The sequence below is a fragment of the Mesoplodon densirostris genome, chromosome 1 (genome assembly GCF_025265405.1).
Source record: "Mesoplodon densirostris isolate mMesDen1 chromosome 1, mMesDen1 primary haplotype, whole genome shotgun sequence".
NCBI lineage: Eukaryota > Metazoa > Chordata > Mammalia > Artiodactyla > Ziphiidae > Mesoplodon > Mesoplodon densirostris.
Window position 1 is genome coordinate 123,848,442 of NC_082661.1, and position 24,021 is coordinate 123,872,462.

Consider the following 24,021-nt stretch of genomic DNA (forward strand, 5'->3'; position numbering starts at 1 on the left):
CATGAAAATCAGCTGCATTTCTACACACTAACAATAAGCAACCTGAAAAGGAAATTAAGAAAATTCCATTTACAATAGCATTAAAAATAGTTATTACTTAGGAATTAACATAACCAGGGAGGCAAAATACTTCTACACTGAGAACAACAAAATGTTGCTGAAAAAAATTAAAAACACAAATGGAAAGAAATATTGTATTCATAGATTAGAAAACTTAATATTGTTATAATATTAATTCTACTCAAAGAGAGCTACAGATTCAATATAACCTCTATCAAAATCCCAATGCCAGGGCTTCCCTGGTGGCGCAGTGGTTAAGAATCCGCCTGCCAATGCAGGAGACACGGGTTCGAGCTCTGGTCCAGAAAGATCTCACATGCCGCGGAGCAAGTAGTTGTGCGCCACAACTACTGAGCCTGTGCTCTAGAGCCTTTGAGCCACAGCTACTGAAGCCCGTGCACCTAGAGCCCATGCTCCGCAACAAGAGAAGCCACATCATGAAGCCACCTCAATGAGAAGCCTGCACACCGCAATGAAGAGTAGCCCCCGCTCGCTGCAACTAGAGAAAGCCCACATGCAACAATGAAAACCCAATGCAGCCAAATGTAAAATACATAAATAATTTTAAAAAGAGGTCAAAATATGAGCAAGCTATTTATATATTTTTTAATAAGGCCAATAAATACATGAGACTCAAAAACACATAAACAGGAATTAAAGCGAGGTACCTTTTTTTTGGGCGAACTAGGCAAAAATTATGACTGACAATATCCAATAGTGTTGAGACTCGTGTGGGAAAACTGGTGCTTCTATAAACTGCAGCTGTAAACGGTACAATCTGTATGGAAATTAGTCTGCTGTTTCAGCGACCAAAATTAAAGGCCCTTCATTCTACCTTCAAAAATATAGTTATAGCTCTACATATTCAGATTCGAAGGGCCAACTGTACTATGCCATTTTAAGAAAGGGACTTGAGCACCCTTGGATTTTGGTATCTGAGTGGGCCCTGAAACCAAGCCCCCATGGATACCTAGAGACAACTGTATTCATAAAATTGGGAAATGACACAAGTACTAGGATATTCATTTCAGCCAACCACTCTAGACATACCACAAATTTCTCAATCTGATATTACAATTTGGCCCTAATTTTCACATTATTTTTCTTATTGTTATTCCAATATGAACCCTCTCTGAAACCAAGTGGTTTGCTTTTCCTCATGCCATTCTTTCTACCAAAACCATTTTATACCTCTTCTAATATTATTATTGGGTTGGCCATAATGTTTGTTCAGTTTCCTCGTTAAGATGGCTCTAGTAGTGCTTAGGTGTCTTTAACTTCATTCAAAACAATTTTGTAGACTGTACCATGACAGCTGTCGTATCAGCATGAATTTTAAAAAATCAAAATTGGTGAATTTTTTTTAACATCTTTCTTGGAGTATAACTGCTTTATAACAGTATGTTAGTTTCTGCTTTATAACAAAGTGAATCAGCTATACATATACATATACCCCCATATCTCTTCCCTCTTGCGTCTCCCTCCCTCCCACCCTCCCTATCCCACCCCTCTAGGTGGTCACAAAGCACGAGCTGATCTCCCTGTGCTATGCGGCTGCTTCCCACTAGCTATCTACCTTACGTTTGGTAGTGTATATATGTCCATGCCACTCTCTCACTTTGTACATTGGTGAATTTTTGTATAGCCATTTTAATATTGAAGATGGAAGAAAAAAGCATTTTTGGCATATTATGCTTTATTATTTCAAGAAAGGTAAAAATGCAACTGAAACGCAAAAAAAGATTTGTGCAGTGTATGGAGAAGGTGCTGTGACTGATCGAACGTGTCAAAAGCGGTTTGCGAAGTTTCATGCTGGAGATTTCTCTCTGGACAATGCTCCACGGGTGGGTAGACAAGTTGAAGTTGATAGCGATCAAATCGAGACATTAACTGAGAACAATCAACGTTATACCATGTGGGAGACAGCCAACATACTCAAAATATCCAAATCAAGCACTGAAAATCATTTGCACCAGCTTGACTATGTTAATTGCTTTGATGTTTGGGTTCCACATAAGTTAAGTGAAAAAAACCTTCTTGACTGTGTATCTGCATGCAATTCTCTACTGAAACATAACAAAAACGTACTGTTTTTAAAACAAATTGTGACCAGCGATGAAAAGTGGATACTGTACAATAATGGGGAGTGGAAGAGATTGTGGGGCAAGCAAAATGAACCACCAGCAACCAAACCAAAGGCCAGTCTTCATCCAAAGAAGGTTATGTTATGTATATGGTGGGATTGGAAGGGAGTTCTCTATTATGAGCTCCTTCCGGAAAACCAAACGATTATTTCCAACAAGTACTGCTCCCAATTAGACCAACTGAAAGTAGCACTCAACGAAAAGCGTACAGAATTAGTCAACAGAAAATACATAATCTTTCATCAGGGTAACACAAGACCATATGTTTCTTTGATGACCAGGCAAAAACTGTTACAGCTTGGCTAGGAAGTTCTGAGTCATCCTCTTCATTCACCGGACATTGTACCTTCGGATTTCCATTTTTTTTAAATTAATTAATTAATTTATTTATTTATTTATTTGCGGTACGCGGGCCTCCCACTGCTGTGGCCTCTCTCGTTGCAGAGCACAGGCTCCAGACGCACAGGCTCAACAGCCATGGCTCACGGGCATGGCTCATGGGCCCAGCCGCTCCACGGCACGTGGGATCCTCCCGGACTGGGGCACGAACCCGCGTCCCCTGCATCGGCAGGCGGACTCTCAACCACTGCACCACCAGGGAAGCCCCGGATTTCCATTTATTTCCGTCTTTACAAAATTCTCTTAATGGAAAAAATTTCAATTCCCTGGAAGACTGTAAAAGGCACCTGGACCAGTTCTTTGCTCAAAAAGATAAAAAAGTTTTGAGTAGATGAAATTATGAAGTTGTCTGAAAAATGGCAGAAAGTAGTGGAACAAAATGGTGAATACGTTGTTCAATAAAGTTCTTGCTGAAAATGAAAAATGTGTCTTCTATTTTTACTTTAAAACCGAAGGAACTTATTGGCCAACCCAATATATTATGCCAGTCACTCTTCAGGGCCCAAAATATCCTGTTTCCTCAACAAATGCATCCTTCAAATCTGTATCACTCACTTCTATGAATCCATACAGATATTACTGCTTATCATTCATTAAGTACTTAAAATTGGTAACTGTACCTGACAACATCTTACATTTGATTAAGGCTGCACACCTTACAAAACACGTCTTAAACAGTACCAGTCATGAGAAGGTGCTCAAATATTTTTTGAATAAAAGTATTTCAGTATTTATTCATGTTAAATACCTACTCATATTGAATGACCGTGTATTTATTAAATATATTATCTCATTCACACAACTACCTTGTGAGATGGCCAAAGCCAAGTACTTATTATTCTAAATATTCTATTTATTACTGTTATTTTATTGCTAGTTCTATCAGCTATTTAACTTCGCACTATGGTTATAAATTTGTCTATTTTCTCTAGTAATTCTATCAATTCCAGCTTTATGTATTTTAAGTCATGTCACAGGTACTTAGAAAACTGAAATTAGACCTTCTTGCTGAATAAACTCTTACCATGGTAAACAAAGCCTCTTTATCCCAAATAACGCTTCTTTTCTTAAACACTGTCTTTAGCATAGCCATGTCAACTATCTTTAATTAGTATTTGCATGGAAGTTTTTTCCCCATCTTTTTACAGCCACCTGTAAGTATTCTTATGTTTTAGATAGATTTGTTATAAACAGCAAATAAGTGTGGGTTTTTGTTTTTTTTTCCCGCTGCGTTGGGTCTTCATTGCTTCGCGTGGGCTTTCTCTAGTTGCAGCGAACAGGGGCTACTCTTCATTGCGGTGTGCAGGCTTCTCTTTGCGGTGGCTTCTCTTGTTGCGGAGCACGGGCCATTTGCACACAAGCTTCAGGAGTTGCGGCACATGGGCTCAGTAGTTGTGGCTCGTGGGCTCTAGAGTGCAGGCTCAGTAGTTGTGGTGCATGGGCTCAGGTGCTCCGCAGCATGTGGGACCCTCCCGGACCAGGGATCGAACCCGTGTCCTCTGCACTGGCAGGTAGATTCCTAACCACTGTGCTACCAGGGAAGTCCCAGTAAGTGTGTTTTGTGGGTTCTCTCCTCCCAGTTTTATAACCTTCCTTTTAATAGAAACGTTTAGTCAATTACATTTAATGTAATTACTGATATATCTGGGTTTAAATTAAATCTCTTATTTTGTGTTTTCTGTTTGTCTCACCTTTGTTATGTTTGTCTCTCTTCCTGCCTTCTTTTATTTTTATCATTCCATTTTTTCCCCTTCTACTAGTCTGTATGATAAGTTGACTATTCTTTTAAAGCTTATTCTAGAATAGTGGCATCCAATAGATCTTTCTGCAATGATGGAAATTTTCTTATTTGTGCTGTCTAAAACCATAGTCACTAGCTAGATGTAGCAACTGAGAACCTGAAATTGGCTACAGTGAATGAGGAACTGATATTCAATTTTAATCAATTTAACTTGCCACAATATTCAACAGCACAGCTCTAGTTCTAGAATTTCCCACATCCTGGGTCTAGTTGACTGCATCTTCATGGTGGTGTTTAACATGTTCCTCTACCCTCATATGTCCTGCAAATTAGTGGTTGAATGTAGAAGCTTGATTATACTCAAGTTCAATAATTTTTAGTACAAATATTTCATTGGTTTTATTTTTAGTACAAATACTTCATTGGTGTACTTCCTACCATATCTTGCCAGTAGATTCATAATGTGTGTTTTTCTTTTAGTGATGCTCAGGTTGATCACATATAAGTGGGAGGAATGAAACCATGTACACTTGCTCCTATCTTTGTAAGTTAACCCTGCAAAGACACTTGAATTAATAAAAATGGTTATTTTAAAAGAGTGACAGAAAAATAAATAAATAAATAAAAATAAAAGAGTTGCAGAGTAAACTGAGCTGAGGGGGACAGGGGTGGGAGTGAAATTACTCTAGATGTATCTTTTTACGTGGCTTTGGTACCTAATAAAAGTAATTTTAATAAAATGCAGATTTCAGTAAAATGCAGATCAAAATATCTAGGTATGAGGTTTAGAAACTAGCATTTAAAATATGGAGCTCCCTCCAAGATTTTCACACACATTAAAGCTTAACCCTTTCCACTGTGAGACTGCAACGAATATAAAAAAGGTTGAGAATCACTGCCTTTAGACATTCATATCTGCTTCTTCTCCTACATGTTCCACTGATCACTAAAAATTACATACCTGGACCAAATTAATCTTTTGCAGGAATATCCTCATCAGGAGTCACTTTATAATTACATCTTTAATCTTTAATTACTAAGAAAGTTGTTTGTTTTAATAATAATCATTGTGTTTAACAATGTACACTACTTAATTTTCCATGTACAAGTCATCAATTAAAGTTTTGTTTGTTTGTTTGTTTTGCGGTACGCGGGCCTCTCACTGTTGTGGCCTCTCCCGTTGCGGAGCACAGGCTCTGGACGCGCAGGCTCAGCGGCCATGGCTCACGGGCCCAGCCGTTCTGCGGCATGTGGGATCTTCCTGGACCGGGGCACGAACCCGTGTCCCCTGCATCGGCAGGCGGTCTCTCAACCACTGCACCACCAGGGAAGCCCAATTAAATAATTTTTTGTCAGGAAAAGTTTCTCTTTAAAAATGGCACACTTCCTTCTCCCTGAAAAAAGAATTATTGATACATAACCAATTTTTTTGACCTGAGAAATCATTATCAAATAAAACTGATACGATCAAAGCTGTTCCAAATGAATGGGTCAAGGACCAGAATTCAGTACCCTAGGATTTCTTCCTTTTCTCCTATACTCTCTGGCCATTCATTCACTTTTCTAACAGACCTCAGAAAGCTCCAAAAACCCAGTAAGGCTTAGTGAAAATCACTCTGAAGAGCAATGACATTGTAATTCATCACAATTCTCATCTTGCTCTGGACACTAAGAAATTCTGAAGCAAATTTAACACAATATTATGTTAGCTCTCTTTACAAGCTTATTTACCTTTTTCCTTTTTGCACTTTTAACCTATATTTTTTTTTACTGCTATAACTTTTAGTTCAAGGGGAACTAATCACTATTTCCATAAACATGTACATATGTTTATATATTTCAAAGCCATTATGAAGTGACAGGACACAAATAGTCTATATTCATATTCATTATTAATTCCCTTTATTAAGATGAACAATGTAAAGTTAAATGGTTTCCCTTAAAATGATTCACTTTGGTATTAAAATATAATAAGAGATTTTGAAAGTTAAGGCAATAGAACATTTTAGGGAATAGGTGAAACACTCTGAAACCTAATCTATATAATTTCATCAATGTGGTTTTGAAGATAAAGACAGACCAAAATAATAGTATCGTGCTATTCAACACATTGGAACAGTTTACCAATTTTAAGTTGTTTCACAGTTTCAATACCTTCCCTAGTACCGTATTGCCTTGATGCTAAGATTCAATCTAAGGAAAAACAATTTAGTGAAGAAATAAATCTTATATTAAATATACATAAAGCCATTCTGCATTAAATGGCAATGCATAACTTTATCCATACATTAACATAAACATGCATTCCTTCTTCAATATTCCTCTGATTCTAAAGATGTTTTCTGAGTCTTACTTAAACTCAGTAATTTTGACAGATGAATCAGATTTTTCGGCTCCTAAGTGACAGTCTTTCACAAGACATGAATTACTCACACAGACCTCTCCTATCTTTGAAAAATTCTAAAATCTATTCCAGGAATGCTGACTTAGTTTCTACTTCATGTTCTACTGTTTCTACATTCTCTGGCATGAGACAAGAAATCTATGTTTAAAATACACTCTTTTATATATAGCAATATATAGCAACATAGCAAATACTAACAGACATTTAACAGACATTGGTAAACAAGTTGCTTTTGACATGGACTGTATGTAAACTATGCCTTAATTTCAGAAACATTAAAATGTGGAAAATGTCTACCTTAAAATCAAAGAAAAGTCATATTTCCAGATTCCTTAATAGTGTCTAAAATGTTGTTAAATTGGATTTTGTCTTTCATGAACAGAAATGGAATAACTAACACTTTATACATCATTTGACTCATTAAGAATCTGTTTTCTCATTGGACTCAGTCCATGCAATACCAAGTAATACCATTTTTAACAAGAGAAATGTTCGACATCAGAAACTTTTTATCCGCAAATGAAATTCGAAAAGAAGCATGAAATGCGTTTTATGATTTCATTAACAGTGGGTTATAATATTTTAAAAACTTCAATGAAAGACTTTCGCTAAACACCACAACAGTTTATATAGGGGATTAGTTAATTTTAAATTTCAAAGGATAGAGACACTGAGCACATCTAAGCATTAGAGAATAAAGTTTGGACTTAGCGAATAAGTGAAGGAAAAACCACTAAAGTGAGCTAAAGGGAAACACAGGATAAGTAATTTGTCCACAACGAATAGAATGGACTGAAAAAGGAATAAACTTTAAAGTAAAAAGATCACTTAAAACATGCCTAGGGCAAAGAAGGTGTGGACTCAGTGGTAGCACAAATTGGAATAAAAGGGGAGGTGGGAGTGAGGAGTAGAAGAGATTGTAATTTGAAGAAAGAAATTGTGTTAACTCACTAAATACATACATTGTAGGTGGTGAAAAGGTGAAGGATGAGGCATCTTCAAGCCCGTATGAGACTTCAAGATAAATCTCAAAAGGTGAGCTTTTTCACATGAAGATAATAAACTACATTTTAATAACATTTATCAGACTCAAATGTGGGACATTCATATACAGACACCAAAGAAGAATGAAGAGATGGTGGATTCCAAATGAAGGTCAGTGCTTAAGTTGCAGATTAGTGAGTCATGAGGCAAAGAAGTACAAGTAAATTCTCCAAAGGGAATAACAAGATTTGAAAAATAAAACAAAAAGAAACAGTGAGCAAAGGACTGACTTTCTAATACTAAATTAAGAAGATGGGAGGAACTGTAGTCACTAAAAAAAGAAGCTCCAAGAGGACTTGAATCATGGGGCTGCAAAAAATCAAGAAAGAAAGGTTCAGGGAGAATATATATCATAGCAATGGATGAGGCTTTTTTTCTTTTTCTTTTTCTTTTTTTAACTTTGAATGTGTGAATTACTATATCCCTTTGGAGAAGCAATTTTTGACTCCTTTTAATCGATTTGAACCATAGGGTATTTTCACCAAGAATTAAATGTAACTGATCAAAACTTCCAAGTGCATAAATATATATGCTAAACTATTTTAAGATCCAATATTGAAGGCTTCAGATATTTTTTTTATTCTACCTCAATTTATTCAATCATAAAAATCCAAATCCTATGATCTCATTTTGATCATCCAAAATAAACACTGAACAGAAATCACATTCTTTACATAGAATTGTGGTCTTTGTAATAACAAAACACAACAGACATGTCATAATGAAATGTTTCATTAACTCATAATTAAGAGCTTTTGGGACAGACCTAAAATTTATTTTTGCTTAAAACACACTATTCTAAGACATTACAGGTTAAAAACAAAAAACAAAAAAACTATTAACATCACAATTCTACAACTACAGAATAGTAAAAACTCTGAACTCTAGACCAATTCCATTCACTGAATGGGATAAATGAGAAAACTGAGGCCCAAACTATAAATCAAGTACAATGTTAAGTGTACTTTTAAGAAATGTTTCTTTTAAGTGATCAGTTATGTATTATTATATATACTTATACTTAATTCCTATTTATTCAAACTAATTTCAAAATATGTTTACTAAGATCTATTTTGTTGCACTGGTTTGAACAAATATAGATGAAATACTGTACCTGAAATCTGCAATCTATTAAGAAATATGTAATCCAAAATTTTTATTCATTCCAAAGGAGTGTACTAGCCAATAAACCCCAATAGGCAGGTATCACTATATTCACACTTTTTAATTCAAAGGTCTAAGCATTTATCTACCCTGCTCAAATCCTGTATGACTCACAGTTCCTACTGGTTGCATCCAGGAAACTGGACTAGACCATGTTGTAACCTTAGAATTTTAGCACCAAGTCCAACCAAACAGTAAATGAATAATAAAGCTGTTTTCTACTCATTAACCATGTATTCTATAATCAAATCAATAGGTTCTATATTATAAGAAGAAAATAAAGTAATATTTTCAAAGGGTTTACTAATATAATTCCATAAAATAGCCAAAATATAAAACAAACCATAAATTCTACATGAAAAGATTCCACCCAATTAGATAATTTCAGAGACTGTTTCAACATCTTAGAACATTTCAATATTTAGTAAGCAATAATCTTAAAGGATAAATTATATAACCCTTACAGATTTGTCAGATTAAGAATTTTATATCAAATAAAACACAAGTTTATTAAAAATGCACATAGAAAAAAATGTTTATCGGGGCATTAGGCAGAAATGTAATCACTGTCAAACTTTGAAACAAATGAAATCAGCAGTATTTGTTACTACCAAACTGCCACCATTAAAAATCAGGCCAGGGCTTCCCCGGTGGCGCAGTGGTTGAGAGTCCGCCTGCCGCTTCAGGGGACACGGGTTCGTGTCCCGGTCTGGGAGGATCCCACATGCCGCGGAGCGGCTGGGACCGTGGGCCATGGCCGCTGAGCCTGTGCTCCGCAACGGGAGAGGCTGCAGCAGTGACAGGCCCGCGTACCGCAAAAAAAAAAAAAAAAAAAAAAAAAAAAAAAAAAAAAAAATCAGGCCAACAGTGACAAGAGTAGAAAAATACAGTATTTATGGTTTACAGCCTAAAAAAAGAAAAGGTTGCCATTTCTTTTTTAATTTCTGAAATATTAATGATATCTATTTGCTGAAATTTCTCTTTAACAATAAGGGGTTTATGGCATACTTCCTGACATAAAAATTCAAATGGTATTTCTTATTTTTAATTATTTAGAAAATAAGGTATTTATGTTTCATATACATTAATTTTTCAAAGCTCTGGGATATATCTGGACACAATAAAGCAGAACATATCACCATTCTTGAAAATCACTACTGAAATTATTCAAAATTATAAAGCAAAAATCTGCTTTAACCTTAAATAACAAACAAGAGTGTCAAGAAAATGCCTATCTTTCATATGCCTTCAAAAAAAAAAAAAAGGCAAAGAAATATTACCATGTATATCAGTTAACATGCTTTTGGTTCCAAAGAAAAGAAACACCAAGAAAAATAGATATAAAGTCAATTTATTCTTCCATATGAAAAATCTTGCAAGTGAAAAATCCAGTAGTTGTATTTAGGCTTCAGAAAACAACTTGATCAGCCATATTTTTTCTGTTGCCTTTTCAATTCTGTTAGCCTCTATACATCAACTTTGTCCTCAAACTGGTTTACCTTAAAGTAGGAAAATGGCTGTGGCAATTCCAGACTCACACCCACACAATACCCCTTGCCTTCATGCTGACTGGACTTATTTAGGGCCTATACCCATCAGTGTAACCAGAGGAGTTCAATTCCCTGATTGGCTTAGGAATACCCAGGCCCACCCTTTAGTCAAACCACACAACAGACAATGAATATGGGGAAGTAACCACTAAGGTATACAATTCCACACAACAAAAAAAGAGGTTAAAATTAAGAGTAAATAGTCACTGATAATTGAGATGGTTGGTATGCATTAAAGTATACAAGAAATTGATGATATTCATTCATTTATTTGCCATTCAATGAACATTTACTAAACACCTAATGCTAGGTACTATACTAAATATGTAAAGGAGAAACAAAATATGAGTTTGAGAGTTGAAAACATTCTTTACTCATAACTTACAATTGTCAAAAGTAACACATTAAACCTATAAACACAGGAAAATAGCCTACATACTTTTGATTACGTGGAAATATCCAGACATTTTTACTTTCAAATGCAACGTCTTCCCTATATGAAGAATTCTCACACTAAAATGTCTTTAGTCCAATTACCTTAATGAATGAAAACATTCCCTATTTTTTTTTTTTTTCGGTATGTGGGCCTCTCACTGTTGTGGCCTCTCCCGTTGCAGAGCACAGGCTCCAGACACGCAGGCTCAGAGGCCATGGCTCACGGGCCCAGCCGCTCCGCGGCATGTGGGATCTTCCCGGACCGGGGCATGAACCCATGTCCCCTGCATCGGCAGGTGGACTCTCAACCACTGCACCACCAGGGAAGCCCACATTCTCTTTTTTAAATTAATGGCATCAAAATACATGCCAGAATATATCTATGACAGGTCAAAAGGGAAAAAACAAAACACCTCCTTTATTTAATTTTACACAGAAACATACACTTCACACCATTTACTGGGTGGCTATCTACTTTTAAAACCAGCTAGTGGTTACAAACGCACAAGTTACGTGCCACCACAGCTAGTTTACTGTGCATACTTATTTTCCTGTACATAAGTCTCTAGGACCAATCACAATATAAATTCAAGGGGGGGGGGACCTGTATGTACTCAAATCAGACATAAAAGTTTTTCTACCTACCAGCTAAACCAATTTTCCCTATGGTTAACTTACTGAGCAATGAAGTAAAAATCATTCGTTCATTCATTCAACACTGTGTGCCTAGACCAGAAATTACTATTAGCAATATTACAACACCACGATATACATTTTAGATTTACCTAAAGAATTATCCTAACAAAACTTAAAGAATCAAATACTACCAACTCAATATGAAACTTAAATGAAGAGACAGCTTAGCAGAAAAACATAGTTTTCATATTTAAGATACTTACATTTAGGACATATAAGATCTGCAAAGTAACTTTAATCTACAGGTAGTACACAGTTTAGAACAGCTTAAAATCTGTATTACAAGGTTAGCTACTCCTCACTAAGTGAGCATTAGAAAATTCCCCCAAATACAAACAAATTTACATGTTTGGTCTATGAAACACAATACTATGATTTTTTGTTCCTTTTGGGTACTGAAAAAACCTGATAACATTTTTTTTAAGTTTTTTTTTTTTTTTTTGATGTGGGCCATTTTTAAGTCTTTATTGAATTTGTTACAACATTGCCTCCATTCCAGGTTCTTGGTCCTTTGGCCATGAGGCATATGGGATCCCAGCTCCCCAACCAGGGATCGAATCTGCACCCCCTGCATTGCAAGGCAAAGTCCCAACCACTGGGCCACCAGGGAAGTCCTAAAACCTGGTACTTTTTTTTTTTAATTGTAGAATGCTTTTTATTAGACAAGAGTAATTTTCAAGTTAAAAAATAGATAACAATAATTGCCATACTTTTCATTTCTCTGCAAGAAACTTTCAATCTGAGTTTTTGACAAGAGACTATTAGATAACAACTACTTTTCAAGTAACTTCACATTGATTCATTGTACTTCAAATAAAACATTTGCTGAGAACACTGTTCTTGTGAAAAAGATTTAAAATTATATTACATCACTCATAAAGCAACTTGGTATGAGCATTCAGAAACTGTGTGCATTTGCTCCTTTCTATCCAATAATGAGTCCCCAAAGAACTCTTCAAGTTATCAAATTTAGTATTAATGGTAGCCAGGAGTAAGTTTTATAAGCGCTACAGAAAAATGTTCCATGATTATAAGTAAACCACTTTTTTTCAATGTACACAAAATATCTTCACATTTCTCTACTGACATTAAAAAAGAGTTAGCTTCTTTCACCAAGAAACAGAAGTTTTTATTTGTGTGTGTTGCCTTTGTTGTTGTATCTGTGTTCTTCTTTTATGTTGCAATCAAGATGTAATTCAGTTCTTAGCATCTCTTCCTGAATTTTTTAATACTTCAGTTAATATTTTCCTTCCTTTATTATGACTTTACTTCTTCCCTGACTCTGTAATTGTTTCAAGCAATATATTAATATAAAGGAGATTGACTCAAAAGGATTCTTGTGTAAAAACAGAAATGATGGAAATATTATTCTACAGGGAAAAAGAATAACTGACCCAAGATCCAGAGATCCCAAGTGTGAATCTGTTATGTGTCCATTCTCAGGAGATCCAGAGCAGTTTCTATTTCACTTGAAACAGGACTGGGTCCTTGGTATGAAGATCTATCAGGTATAATGTACTTCAACTTCTCATTCACTCAGCAAATACCTAACCTCTTATGCAACACAGCGCAAAGTCGAGTGCAAAATTCTGGGAATTTTATTCTCAAGAAGCAGACTCAAACACAAACATCACACTCTTAGATTTTAATCTGGAAGACTAAAGTCCAAGATAAAAGAAAAAAAGAGGAGTTTGGAAAAGTGGAAACTTTTGTGGGAAAGGAAAATAGATGATTGCATTCAAAATGAGGAATCCCAGTGGGGAGGTCTCTAACCAGATTAAAAATGTTTTCAATGACATTGCAAAATGTCACGGTAACCTGGAATGTTTTATGAAAACCTGCAAAATTTTTAAAAAATACTCACACTTTGGATAGGATTAGCTTGAAACAATGATGCAATCACATTAAGCTTCAAGGGAAGGTAGGTGGGTAAGTGACTGAATGGATGGATAAATAAATAAGTAAATAAATAAAGGGCTGTTAAGTTGTGCAAGGGAAGTAAAATGAGCAAAGAGTAAATCAATTTTTACTATATAATTAGCATGACAATATTATTCAAGGTTGAATATTATGCAACAGTACTTGTCTCAACTGTCAGCTTTCCTTCCATAATACTATCAATCTTCTAGAAAGTTCCTCAAAAATTAGGGCAGTAATAAACATTCAACATGTATAACAAATCAAGAACCTTTCTAAACAATGGAGCTACAAAAAAGAAAACATGCTGAGGGCTCACAATGTATTTTAAGTATTTCCATTTAATCAACAACTTGGTCCTCCTGAATTAAAAGGGTTCAGATAAAGTCTTTTGTTGGTTAATGTAATTCCAAGATACCCGAGAAGATTTTTCAAGCCATTTTTTAAAAGTCACCAACAAAATAGGTGAAATTATACAAGCACAGATGAGTAAAACTTCTACAAGTTAAGCTCATTTACTTAAGAGATCACATAGTGATATCGCTAAAACTCGCAGCAGGAAAAAGTACAATAATTTTAGCCTTAATTTATTTGTATCAAATCATGGTCATACTGTAAAAGAATATTTTTGCTACCATGGTGTGGTGGGCAGAATAATGCCACCTCAAAGATGCTCATGGCCTAATACATGAAACCTGTAACTATGTTAAACTCCACGCCAAAGGAGAATTAGGGTTCAGATGATATTAAGGTTGTTAATTAACAGATGGGGAGATTATCCTGGATTATCTGTGTGGGCCCAGTATGATCACAAGGGCACTTAAAAGTGTAAGGGGAAGCAGGAGAGGCAAGAGGGAGATGTGACTACAGAAAAACAGACACAATCTGCCGGTTTTTAAGGAAGAAGAGGACCACGAGCCAATCAAGGTGGGCTGCTTCTAAAAATGAGACCTAGAGCCTCCAGAAAAGAACACAATTCTAATCATACCTTGATTTTAGCCCATGGAGACCCAGAAGTTAGACTTATCATCTCCAGACCATTATAATAATCAATTCGTATTGTTTAAATCACCAAGGTTGTGATAATTAGTTAACAGTAGTATAGGAAATTAATGCATGTGGAAATTCCTCATACATAAGACCAAAAATAAGAATAACTGACTAACTTTTGAGACCAAGCATCCCCTAAACTACTTTCAAGTTCTGATAATTATCCTTCCAAATCATGTGCCATAAATACATACATATCTGAGATTCCTAATGAACTTGCAGTTTTTTTGTTTTTGTTTTTTTGTGGTACGCGGGCCTCTCACTGTTGTGGCCTCTCCCGTTGTGGAGCACAGGCTCCGGACACGCAGGCCCAGCGGCCATGGCTCACGGGCCCAGCCGCTCCGTGGCATGTGGGACCCTCCCAGACCGGGGCACGAACCCGTGTCCCCTGCATCGGCAGGCGGACCCTCAACCACTGCACCACCAGGGAAGCCCGAACTTGCAGTTTTTAAATTACATATATTTGTAACAACAACAACAAAAAAATACACAAAAGTAATTGATCAAGCTCCTTTGGGGGGCTTCCCTGGTGGCACAGTGGTTAAGAATCTGCCTGCCGGGCTTCCCTGGTGGTGCAGTGGTTGGGAATCTGCCTGCTAATGCTGGGGACACGGGTTCGAGCCCTGGTCTGGGAAGATCCCACATGCCGCAAAGCAACTGGGCCCGTGAGCCACAACTACTGAGCCTGCGCGTCTGGAGCCTGTGCTCCGCAGCGGGAGAGGCCGCGATAGTGAGAGGCCCGCGCACCGCGATGAGGAGTGGCCCCCGCTTGCCACAACTAGAGAAAGCCCTCGCACAGAAATGAAGACCCAACACAGCCACAAACAAACAAACAAACAAATAAATAAAAAAGAATCTGCCTGCCAATGGAGGGGACACGGGTTCGAGCCCTGGCCCGGGAAGATCCCACATGCCGCGGAGCAACTAAGCCTGTGCGCCACAACTACTGAGCCTGAGCTCTAGAGCCTGCGAGCCACAACTACTGAGCTCACATGCCACAACTACTGAAGCCTGCGTTCCTAGAGCCCAAGCTCCGCAACAAGAGAAGCTACGACAATGAGGAGCCCACGCACCGCAACAAAGAGTAGCCCCCGCTCACCACAACTACAGAAAGCCCACGAGCAGCAACAAAGACCCAACACAGTAAAATAAATAAATAAATAAATAAATAATTTTTAAAAAGCTCCTTTGGGCTTCATTTATTCTGCAGTAACAAAAGTCTACAACGCGAATTGCATTTTGGTGATGCTAAACTGTCCCAAGTTTAACTTAGAAAATATGAATGCAAAAAAAGAAATATGGGGGCTTCCCTGGTGGCGCAGTGGTTGAGAGTCCGCCTGCCGATGCAGGGGACACGGGTTCGTGACCCGGTCCGGGAAGATCCCACATGCCGCGGAGCGGCTGGGCCTGTGAGCCATGGCCGCTGAGCCTGCGCGTCCGGAGCCTGTGCTCTGCAACAGGAGAGGCCGCAGCAGTCAGAGGCCCGCGTACAGCGAAAAAAAAAAAGAAAAAGAAAAAAGAAATATAAGAAAGTTTGAGAGTAACGCCACATCTGTAGGTTCCAGGCGAAAAAACTCAGATTACACTGTAACAACATAAATTTTTTAAGTAAAGACTGTTAAAGGAAAACTGTCGAAGGTTCACATAATTATAGTTCAAAACACATTTCTGAGGTAAAATTTGCATATAGGAAATGCACAGATATTAAGTGCACAATTCAGTGAGTTTTGACATATGTACGCACCCGTGTAATCAACAATCAAGATGCAAAACGTTTGCATCATCTGAGGAAACTCCTTCCTGTTCTTTCCAGTTGATTCCCTCCATCCACGTGTACTTTTCATTTTTAAATACCCAATTTATTATCTTGCCTTTTCAAACATGGTATGTGTAAACCCCCCTCCTTATATCATTTAAATTCCCATACAAAAAAAATTTTTAATATATTTAACTTCGATAACTTGACTGTCGCCAATGACATTCGTAATTTAACACTATACTTCCCAATTTTCATGTATCTATTAAAACAAAACACAAAATTTTTAGGAAAACACAAAATATCATTCTATGTTTGTTTTGAAACAATTTAAAAACCCTGACCCATAATCTATCTTCCACATAAAGCCAAGACAATTACATATCAGAGTAAAAGGAGGAAAAATAAAATCAGAACATGCTTTTTACACAAACTTATTGAATTGCCACAATTTGTAGAACCATTAAAAAATGTTTGGGTTTTTTTTTTTTTAAAGGAAGATTCTCTTTTTCTTCTTTTCAACGAGAATAACCAACCAGAATCTCCAAAATTACCTCTATTCTGCAAACATATTTTGCAGTATCAAGTTGACATTAATACACTCCGCAAGAAACCATATCACTGACTACGTTCATGAAACCGGGGTTAACAAAAACAGGCAAAAACTCCAACGAAAGTATTAAGATACATATGTACACGTAAATTCGGAATTGTAAACCTGCATATAAACAAAAAGAAGGTTCCCAAATTTTAAATATCCACTGAAAAATTAAATACCCCACAGTATTACCAATAAATTTCATGGATTATGTATTCATAAATCAACCTTTCAAAGCCTAGTCAGTGTCTTGCCTCTCCTTGGCTCCTTAACTCCAACATGTCCCCCAGTGAAAACGTTATTGGAACACTAACAGCATATCCCGTCTCAGAATCTTGCACACTCCTACACTAGTGAAAGAAAACACTGGCAGTGTCACAAGTAAGGAAAAGCAAGCAAAGAAAAAGACACTTTAAGGTTCTGCAGAGTCTTAAACGTTTTGACTTACAATATTTCTTGCTTCATTTAAAATCATATAAAACCCAGGAATGGATGACGTTAAAGCACTATTCCCTTCTAACCAAAAAAACACAACACTATGGAAAAAACAAACGGAAGGAAAGAAGGGAGAGAGGGAGGGAGATATTAATTTCCATGGCCCTCCAAACCAAAAGTTTTCATTTTCATCGTTTTCTGTTAGAAATCCAAGCATCTACTGTAGGAAAAGGTTGAATCAGGGCCCCCGCCACTGCCAGGGCCTTTGCCTCGAAAACACACAAGAATCCCAGGACAGACTGGAAAACCAGAGCTGTCTCTTTCCTTTTCTCCCTCCCCTTCAGCAACCTTACGGGATAAGTTTTCAGTCTCCAGCGCCTGCACTGTTAAGACTTTCGCACAGAGTGGCAGGTGAAGCTGGCCCCCTACCGCCACAAGCGAGGGGTCCGCCCCCACCCCCACCCGCCCGCGCAGCAGCCGGCTGGCAACCCCGCCTTTCCGTAAGGTCTCCGCGGCCGCATCCCTCCCGGATAGCGGCCAAAGGGCTCGGGCGGGCGCCGCGGAGTCCCGAGGGGGTCACCGCCCCCGCTGGGGAAGCTCCTCGCGGGGAGGAGGCTATCCTGGCAGGGCACGTGGGCAAACCCGCCCACAGCGCAGGAGAGGGGCGTGACCGCCAGTTGGCCGGGCTGAGCCAGGTGCCAGAGGTAACCCCACAAGGTGCGGCTGCCGAGACCAGGGGTGGGGCTGCGGCCGCGGGCGAGAGACTGAGGGGAGTTCGCTCTCTTACCGCCAGGTCGGGATTGCGGCTGTCCCTATGTGACACCGCTCGGATAACTCCCGCTCGCCAGCCCCGCCAGCAGCGTCCGCTCTCCCCGCGCTCCGGCTGCGCCTCTTCACCGACCGCCAGGCACAGGAACCGCTTCCCCACCAGCTCCGGCCGCATCTCCACCGCCATAGCCGTCGCTGCCGAAGTGGCCGCTGCCTCCTCAGCTGCCAGGAAATCACCGAAACCCCGCTCCTACCGGCCGCCCATGCCGAGGACAGCTGACCTAGGGAAGGCGGCAGCCCCGCGAGCGAGCGCAGGCTCGGGGACGCACCGGACGCTCTGCCCAGAAGGGCACAGCGACCTCGGTCTCTCACAGTCCTCAGCACTCCCCTGGACTCCCCGACTTGCAGCCTCTGGCTGCAGTTCCTCAAATAAAAGAAACAAACGGACAGAAATTTCCACACGGCCGTCTCAGGCCCCGAGGCAGCGCCGGCCGCTACTGCCACCGCGCCGCGGCCAGTACTACTCCGCCTCCCCATCCACTAGCGTGATTGAAAGAGCGCCGCGCGTCTCCTTCCGCCGGCGCGGGCTGGGGGAGGGAGCCGCGGGAGAGGGTCGGAGGAACCACCGCAGACGGAAAGTAGTGCCCGACGCTGCAGCAGCGTCTGCGGGACCAGCCAGGATAAAAAAATAGAGAGTGGGGCGGGAGAAGGGAGTGCAGTCCTTCAGAAACGTAGTGTTTGACGTCCACCTCTCTACTCGTCGCTCCCTGAGAAGTGGGGGAGCTGGGGGTGAGGTGAAAGTGAAGTGTGCTGGTTCCACTCTGGGTCACAAAACAAACTCAAGGTTAAAAGCCGCATCTCCAGAGTGATGTTTTTCAGAACACATGGCTCCTGCAGTCTGAGTTTGGCTGAATTTTGCCTGAATTAACAGTCCCGTAGTCCCAGCAGCAAAGCAGAGCAACACTTTCAACTGAAAACTAAGACCACAGAACTCGGTCACGACAGAAACACAGTCCACGACTTTAAATGAAAATGAAGATAACACTGTCATCCTTTCATTCTTCCTGTTTTGGGGAGATACTCATTACAGGTTTGAGCTATTGAGAGATTTACACCTCGCTACTGCTTTATTGTAAGAAAGCCAAACATCCGGTTGAGGGCTTTTTGTTAACATTCTTAAAATTCACAGTCTCTGCACCAATTTGAGTACTTTTAGTACTAGTACATACGCCAAGCTCACTGATGAGATAATAAAAACAGGGAAAGGCTCCGGATTCAGTTGTTAGAAAATACCGTGGAAAGAAAAGGATTTTAGCCAATCATAGTTCAGGAAAATAAATTATATTTTCTTCCCATCCAATCACAACAGGACTTTGTACCCCATACACGTACAGATCTCCAACTTTGAACAATTACTCCTTCTTTGACCTAACCCTTCAATTCTTCTAAATCAAACCTCTATAGATGTCGATAAGAAGTTCGATTTCAGACATACAGTATAGTGTTTTTTAAAAAGTAGTTTTCAAAATCCCAGTTGTGGGTTTTTTTCATGGCCACTAGTGATTACATAAATTCCCAAAATTCTTCTAGTCCAATAAAAACTTTTTCTAAATTTCGGTTTCTTAAAGATTTTTCTAAGCCTCCACAAAAAAAAAAGTTACCTTTTTAAAGGAATTTACACTAGAAATTTGAATATTTAAAATAGACATAAGGCTTTTATCTGCTTTCTTACAACACCCAAGCTGAGCTGTTTGAAATGGAAAATACATGGCCGCAGCTAACAGGTTAAAAACCAAAATTGCAAGACAGATTTTAATCATCATTGTCTAATTTTGCTACTCTAAAGACCAAATGTAGAACTGTAATAGATAACAAAGGAAAACCATATCTAGAAATGCATACTTGCAAGTTGAGAGAAAAATTTAATTTTACTTGTGCCATCTTATTTCCAAGTCCACTCTTTTAGTACATACTGTATAATACTTAGCAAATCACCTTGAGAACTACAGACTAAGATTTCTAAAGTCTCAACGTGGATTAAGGAGCCAGTAAAATAACCTGGTGAAAATAATCTAACATGTGGCAAGAAAAAAACAAAGTAAGAAGATCTAAATTCAGATACCAATTTATCAATGACTTGCTTTGTGATCTCTGGCATGACACAATTGCTACAAATGAAATTGCCTGCTTCCTAATCTCAGTGATAGTCTGGGAGCAAGTGAGAAAATATAGTCGTTTGAGAAAAGAGATGCACATATAATATGCACATATTATCACATAAATACCATTCACTAAATTATATTTTTAGAGTATAGGTTGTCCTGTTGCCTTACATAAAACTGCCAGCTGATTTTAATTTTGTAGGCAAGCTCCTCTAAATGGACCCTAGGAACCCTCTCTATATGTAGAATGCTGTCTTTTCAAGTGCTCTGAAAAGCATGTTTATCAACCAAATCAATCAAAACATTTCAAATCCAAAAACAAAAATTTTTCAGAAGGCCATATATCTTCATAACATTTTCAAACATCTTATATTCTTAGAACTATATTCCAGATAGCAGTCTAGGAATCCCTTGACTACAACCAGTACCTAGGGTTCAATGACAACAACAACAAATCACTAATGTGTGGATGTTTTGCTTTTGGAGAAACTTGAAGTGCATTTTTTAAAATGTAAAATAAAACGGCCTTAAAGGATTTTTGTTTGTTTGCTGGCATTTTTTTGCTTTGTTTCAGGGAGTACAGTTGACCCTTGAACAACATGGGATTGAACCGTGGGTCCACTTACATGCAGGTTTTTATCCCTTTAAGTACTACTGTAGTACTACCCCATCCAGCTGGTTGAATCCACAGATGCAGAACCTCTGACACTGAGAGCGACTGTAAAGTCATACTCAGATCTTCTACTGCACTGGGGATCAGCGCCCCTAACCCCCGAGTTGTTCAATAGTCAACTGCAGTTACATTATTTTTGCCAGCAACTCATAACTGTAAATAACATGGAATAAAAATAAATTTAAAGTCAGACTTGAAACCTTAAAATATTTGTTTGTTCAGTTAGTTCCCTTACATCCCTTACTTTCATAAAGATCCTCAGAAAATGCCAGAATTAGTAACTGTAAAGAAAAGAAGTTATAATACTATAGTTGTAAGTTATAGTACTTCACTATATAGATGAAGACAGTGACACAGAAGTACTTAAAATAACTAAGTTTACAGAAGCTGAAAATTTAGATATATAGACTAGATCTTCTACTCTTTCCATCCCCAAATCCAAATACGTACATTAAATATATCCACACACACACACACACATCAATTCAGGCAAATTTCGTACATCCAATTATCTTAATCTATATACAAGATAAAATGGGGGATTGTTTTGTTTTTTAAAAGTCTACAAAAATTTATTTATAAAACCTACTTGGTTTATTAAAAAACCTGACTTATAAAGGAAGATAATGTATTCATTACAATGATAAGTGCCACCATTACCCAATTATCAATAATTAGTAGTTCATCAAATTTAGTTTCATAAACAACCAACTAGTTATTAATTTTTTACTTTTTCACTTGGTTTAACTATAGAAAGGGCCAATTATCTGCTCTAACACATAACAGTATCCTGCATCACTATAGGTATATATTTTAAACATCACAGATAAAACAAATAGGTAAAAAAGTTTAGTGCATGTACAGACAGTCCCCAACTTAAGGATGGATCGACATAAAATTTTTCAACTTTAGGACAATGTGAAAACAATATGCATTCAGTAGAAACCTTACTTTGAATTCTGAATTTTAATCTTTTCCCAGGCTAGTAAGGGTAGTACGATACTCCCTCTTGATGCTGGGCAATGGCAGCAAGCTGCAGCTCCTAGTCAAGCCATGCAATCACAATGGTTAACAGCTGATATACACTTACAACCATTCTGTTTTCCACTTCAGTAAATGATTCAATCAATTACATGAGATATGCAGCACTTTATTATAAAATATGCTATGTGTTACATGATTTTGCCCAACTGTAGGCTAATGTAAGTATACTAAGCATGCTGAAGGTAGGCAAGGCTAAGCTATGATGTTCTGAAGATTAGATGTATTAAATGCATTTTCAACTTAGGATATTTTCAACTTCTGATGGGTTTATCTAGAGGTAACCCCATCGTAAGCCAAGGAAGATCTGTATCTTGTAATAATATTAGCCACCATTTGTGAAACACTTACTATGTGCCAGACACTATGCGAAGTACTTTACACATGTAATCGCAGGTAAATAAATCTTTATTTTAAAGATGAAGAAGATGAGGTTTACAGAAGTTTAATTAGTTATTTGCCTAGGAATACACATTAAGGAACTGGAATTCAAGACCAGACCTTATGATTCAAAGCCTCTGTATTATGGTAAAAAGTAACTTAAAAGAAACAGGAAGGTCAGTTGCCAAGTTGTTTCCTCCTTATTTAACACAGATTATTCATAATTGATTTGTTTATTTCACACTTACTATGTGTCTCACATCCTGCAAGGTTCTGGAGATAGGGCCTCTGTCCTTAAGAAGTTCAGTCTATCTGGAAAGATAGACAATAGAAATGCCTTGGTTTGTTTAATATTTAAGAAAGTATTCCTGGAATGTAATACAAGGTAAGTTTAGTGAATTTTAACAAATAATTTTCAAACCTATTATAACTTGGAGGCTTTTATTTACTGCCAAATGTAAAGACTGGATTGGGTTATGAGTTCAGACTATATGAGTAAATCTAGGAACTGTGGAAGCCAATGTTAAAATGAAGAAAGCCAAGAGTTTCAACTGAATTCTGCAAATGGAAGACCAAGAATAGAATGGAATATAAGTTTATCATGCTTATTATTAAATCTTAACTAATACTTATCTAAGTATTTCCCTAAGCACTTATTTAAACTGAATTCCTCAACCACACTTAGGCTAATGATAAAGTAACTCAAATGTCACTTCCTTAAGGAAGCCATCTGATTCCAAGACTATCAAATCCCCAATTATGGATTTTCAAAACTTTTCCCATTTGTCTTAGTACTTATCACAATTGTATTTATAACATTTATTGTGTAAAAGACTGTTTTATATTTGTCTCCCTTGGCAGACTGTAAGCTCCATAAAAGCAAGGACAATTTATCTTGTTCATAACGATACTCCTAGCATCCACTAAGACCTGAGCAGAATAGATACTCAGTACATGTTACTGAATTAACGAATGAACATCGCAAAAAAATGTACCTTTTTCTAAATCCAACCCAACTAAGAGGAACTTAGAATCTCTTAACTGAGGGTCATAAACAAGAGTTCACGTTCTTTCTATAGGGTTATTCATCGCCTTTAAAACAATGTCTTACATACATTATCTCATTTCATCATGGAAGTACAATGTAAAGCCTTCATAAAACTTGAGCTTCACCAGAAAAGCCAGGTGGTTCCTGAGGATAATTTCTAAAGAAGAGATACAGAGAAAGATTTTTCACAAGAAAAACTTTCACTGTTACCAAATTACCAATTTAATGCAAACCCCAAAATGATCCTATAAGTATATATGCAAAACACCAGTCTATTCTTAGTATTCCAAAGAGAACAGTCTCAAATAATGTCTTTGATGGAGGTAACATACAAACATAACTTTCTGACTGTCTTCTTGATGCCACGTGGAAGGAGCAAGAGGGAGAAAGATGAAAAGAAGGTGAAAAGAAAGGAAGGAAGGAGAAATAAAGAAATCTCTACTGGGCCTCCATATTTGTTACCTAGTTTCCAATTTAAATTCTGGATGTGCAGGAACCTACCACTTCTTTTCAACATTTTTCTATTAAAAATGAGACTTCAAATCTGATTTTCAA

General features: G+C 37.9%; 1 protein-coding gene across 5 annotated transcripts in view; it reads right to left on the reverse strand.

Annotated features, from left to right (window-relative positions):
- Positions 1-24,021, reverse strand: part of JMJD1C (jumonji domain containing 1C) — a 340,789-nt gene that overhangs the window by 258,590 nt on the left and 58,178 nt on the right. For 3 of the 5 annotated variants that reach the window (XM_060108900.1, XM_060108909.1, XM_060108893.1), the window contains exon 1: positions 18,181-18,348. The exons of 1 other annotated variant lie outside the window; for it this stretch is intronic. In XM_060108900.1, the coding sequence (XP_059964883.1) occupies positions 18,181-18,348 (168 nt within the window). Of the gene's footprint in view, positions 1-18,180; positions 18,349-22,666; positions 22,725-24,021 lie in introns of those variants that run through there. One more of the 5 variants, XM_060108952.1, reaches the window with a different exon arrangement.